Below are 3,809 nucleotides of genomic sequence, written 5' to 3'. Positions count from 1 at the left end.
ATGTGAACTATTCAGACTGGGTATATATATATACATTTAACAGGAAAATGACTGCTACATGTATGTTCATTGACATATTACTGACAGTAAATGTTACCACAGAGACAGAGAGAAAGACAGACAGCGAAAAAGACAGAGGCTGACGGACAGGAAGAGACAGAAAAAAGGGACACAGACAGATAGAGAGAAAGTGAGACACAGACTGAGACAAAGAAAGAGATACAGATAGATAAAATGGTTAACAATATACATGTTTGTTCTTTTGCAGTTTCTGGAGTGGCCATCTTCAATCGATCCAGAAAGTGGTTTCGAAAGGTGGCATTTTCGATGACTACATTCTGGAACTGTAAGCTTATGAATAATTTGGTATTTGTATCAATTTTTTTTATAAACAAATAAGGTTTTTTTTCATCTGAACAATCATATGCAATTTTATATGATGGAGTTACAGGATTGTGAAGCGATATTGATATCAGAAATAATATTGAATAATCTCCATTAGCTTTATGTTCGATAAATGTATTTGAAAATCATTTTGATTACTACCGTTTATATTGAGCATATAAGTTTGCATTTCCATTATAATTTCAGAACCGAAACATACGGAATGATATTCCGGATTTATATGTGGCATCAGACGTTTGTCATTGTTTCCGACCCTGAGCTTGTCAAGGTACATGTATGCAAAAATAGCTATGATTTGAAGCGATATCAGAAACATTTTGAATTTGAATAGAATAACGTTATGTCAGTAGTTGTTTACACTATTATCTTATATTTGCTATGTAAATATTACTTGAATATATTTTCTGATGGGTATACACCGTATACGGTCCTTCAAGCAATAATCTGACATATGGAATACGAGATTAATTAGTATAAGAGTCATATTAATGTATAAGTAGATCTAGTATTTAGTGAACATTGACCTGACAGATATAAGACAACCAATGTGCAGTTTACCGCGGCACTTATCGGTCAAATTCTGCGTGATTTTGCCATACTTATAACGAATAATATGTTGATTGTACATCAACATTCGTCAATTGTAACAACAACTAAACTGTCTATGATAATATGATTAACCATTTAAAACACCGGGGGCAGGAATGTTATCATTGTCCTGCTAGTGAATATTATTTTTCCACTTCTACAAATTGTTCCTATCGGGCAAAGTTTCTGTTTACTTTCACACGCAACAAAACACAAACATCCGAAGAAACCGTTTTGTTAATCCTTCAAACAATCGGTGCTAGAAAGCACTACTCCAGATGTTTGAAATACTATGTTCAACAGTCCTTTCAAATTACTGGGTGGCCAATGGCTAATAATTTGAAGATTGCATATATATCGCGTTAATAATATCAACAAGATAATTTGACAGTTTTTTCCATACACAAGTATTGCATGTACATAGCAATTGTTATGTTAGTTATTCTTCAAGATATTACTTGACGTCTGTAATGTAGAAATATTCTCAGAGATTACTTGACAACTGTTGGGTAGTTATTTTCGAAAAGATTACTTGAAGTTTGTTATGCAAGTTTATTTTTCAAAAGATTACTTGACGATCGCTATGGTATTTATTCTTTGAGATATTACCCGACGTTTGTTTGTTAAGTGAGTAATATTCCACGACATTACTTGACGCTTGTTAAATGGGTAATATTTCAAGTAATTACTCGACGTTTGTCATGTGAGTAATATTCCAAGAGATTAAATATCGATTGTTATGCGAGTAATATTCCGAGAAATAACTGTTAAACAATTGTTATAAATATAATACTCCATGAAATATTTGCAAATTATAACTATGTGTGTAGTGCTTACGTGAGTTAATGCCCAAGGGGTTACTTGACAGTTGTATAATTTCAGGATATTAATTGACGATTGTTTTGTCATTCTTCAAGTGAGGACGTGGCGATTGTTACTCGTGTAGAATAGCAAGTGTATTACTGAAAATTGTTACACAACAGGCGGAATTCACGACCTACATTTATGATTTCAGAATGTCCTTGTGACCGGAAATTATCCAAAATCTAAAGCGATATACTCCAGGTTAACACATTTGTTTGGGACAAGGTACGTAATACGGGACCGTTTTGCAAATATTCCTTACATATAGAGCATTACAAATAAATAACATTGTACGATTTGTTAAAACTCGATTTCATTCTTTTTTCAGTAGTTTTAATAAGTTATAATAATCGATGCTGGCATCATTCTTCTTTTTTTCTCTGACTTTGTTTCTCAATTTTGCATTGTTAAATTTTGATTTTGCAAATGGGTATTCATTAACGTTAAGGCCCTCAGCATCATTCAGAGCAGATTTGAAAGTACTATTCCTTACATATAACAGATAAGAAAAACAAACTTTTTAAATTCGCCTTCATTGCGGATGACAAAATATTTATCGGCTGCGAACATTTTCCAGTATACAGTATTAGCATGTTTCAATATTTCAAACTGATACAATTTCGCCATTTTTTGTCTCCAACATTGCTGATACAATTTCATTATCTAACATAGGATTATGTATGACTATTACACAATATTTGACATTTCTTGTGTTTCACTTCTAGTTATAAATATTAACGAATGCGATGTTTTTATTATGACGATTTTTGTGTAACAGATATGTCGGGAACGGACTTGAAAGTGAAGTTGATCAAACAGTTTGGATAGTCCAACGTATGCATTTCAATCACTGGTTTAAACCACAGTAAGTCATGTACAATGTACACCGTCCTTTTCATATTCCGATGTTTTTTCTATCCGTCATGTTTATAAATAGCAAATGCAAATCGTAATAAAGGCTTACAAGGTCTTCATGTGTTATTATGTTTGGCTTTACTTTTTGTGTTTATATTGTGCAGTCTAATCCTGTATATTGACAATTGCACATGTGAATTTCTAAGAAATATCACTCACTGTCATTGGTTAAGACGAAAATTCTGTTTTTAATCCATACAAAGCAACGTGGTATCAATTACTATATGATGAAAGTAAAATGATATATTTGATTTATGCTACAGAGTGTATGAGTTATTATTTACTTGATATATAAAGGTTTACATCAAAGACGAAGGAAAGTGTCGTAGATGAAGCAGAAAATGCTAACCTTTCCCGAACATCTGGTCTTAAACGTTTTCATACATCACCTTACAATTTTTCATTGTTAATATTTTGTTAATAAATTTATCGATTTTGAGTTTGAATTACGATAATTATATTCATTGTATATATATAGATGAGTAATCGAATTATTTTGTTTTGGAATACAAGGTGAATCTGTTTTGTCTATTTTATTTACAATATAAGCTTTATAAGTGTATATTTACAGAACATTATCAGTTAGAAACACATTTGTGAATTGCTGGTAACTAATACATGTAAGTTAACAGCAGTTCACAATTATGCTTTTGGTATAACAACAAATAAATATACTAAGCTGGTTACAAATGTACAATATTTTATAGTAATCTACGTCAATTCACTCCGGACTTCAATGAGTATGCCGACAGTCTTGTACACCAGCTGGGAAAGTATGCGGACGGGAAAACGCATACGCCCATGGAGGAATTGTTTCACAAAGTTACACTTCACCTGATGTGTAAGGTAACGCCTTACATTCAAGCTTAAAACGTATGTGATATTTGGTGTGGAATCGGTATAGGGGTCCTATGTGAATAACTCTTACGAGTGTGCTCCTTTTGAATTGTCGTGGTTGGTGTAAAAGTGTTTGGAAGTTAAGCGGTAACAAACGAAATCATCAATACATCAGGTAACAAGATGTTCTTCTTTGCAGG

The 3,809-nt window shown here is 32.5% G+C and overlaps 1 protein-coding gene across 1 annotated transcript; it reads left to right on the top strand.

Moving 5' to 3' along the window:
* Nucleotides 1–268: 268 nt before the first annotated feature.
* Nucleotides 269–3,618, top strand: LOC110444602 (protein LUTEIN DEFICIENT 5, chloroplastic-like; the record flags this gene model as incomplete). Its single annotated transcript, XM_021488968.1, has 5 exons — nt 269–346; nt 592–673; nt 2,009–2,082; nt 2,636–2,722; nt 3,480–3,618. Coding segments are annotated over 5 exons (460 nt in total), but the record flags the coding sequence as incomplete, so codon positions are not given.
* Nucleotides 3,619–3,809: the final 191 nt, after the last annotated feature.

The sequence above is a fragment of the Mizuhopecten yessoensis genome, unplaced genomic scaffold, assembly GCF_002113885.1.
Source record: "Mizuhopecten yessoensis strain PY_sf001 unplaced genomic scaffold, ASM211388v2 hete_36149630, whole genome shotgun sequence".
NCBI lineage: Eukaryota > Metazoa > Mollusca > Bivalvia > Pectinida > Pectinidae > Mizuhopecten > Mizuhopecten yessoensis.
This window is presented reverse-complemented; position numbering and strand designations above follow the sequence as displayed.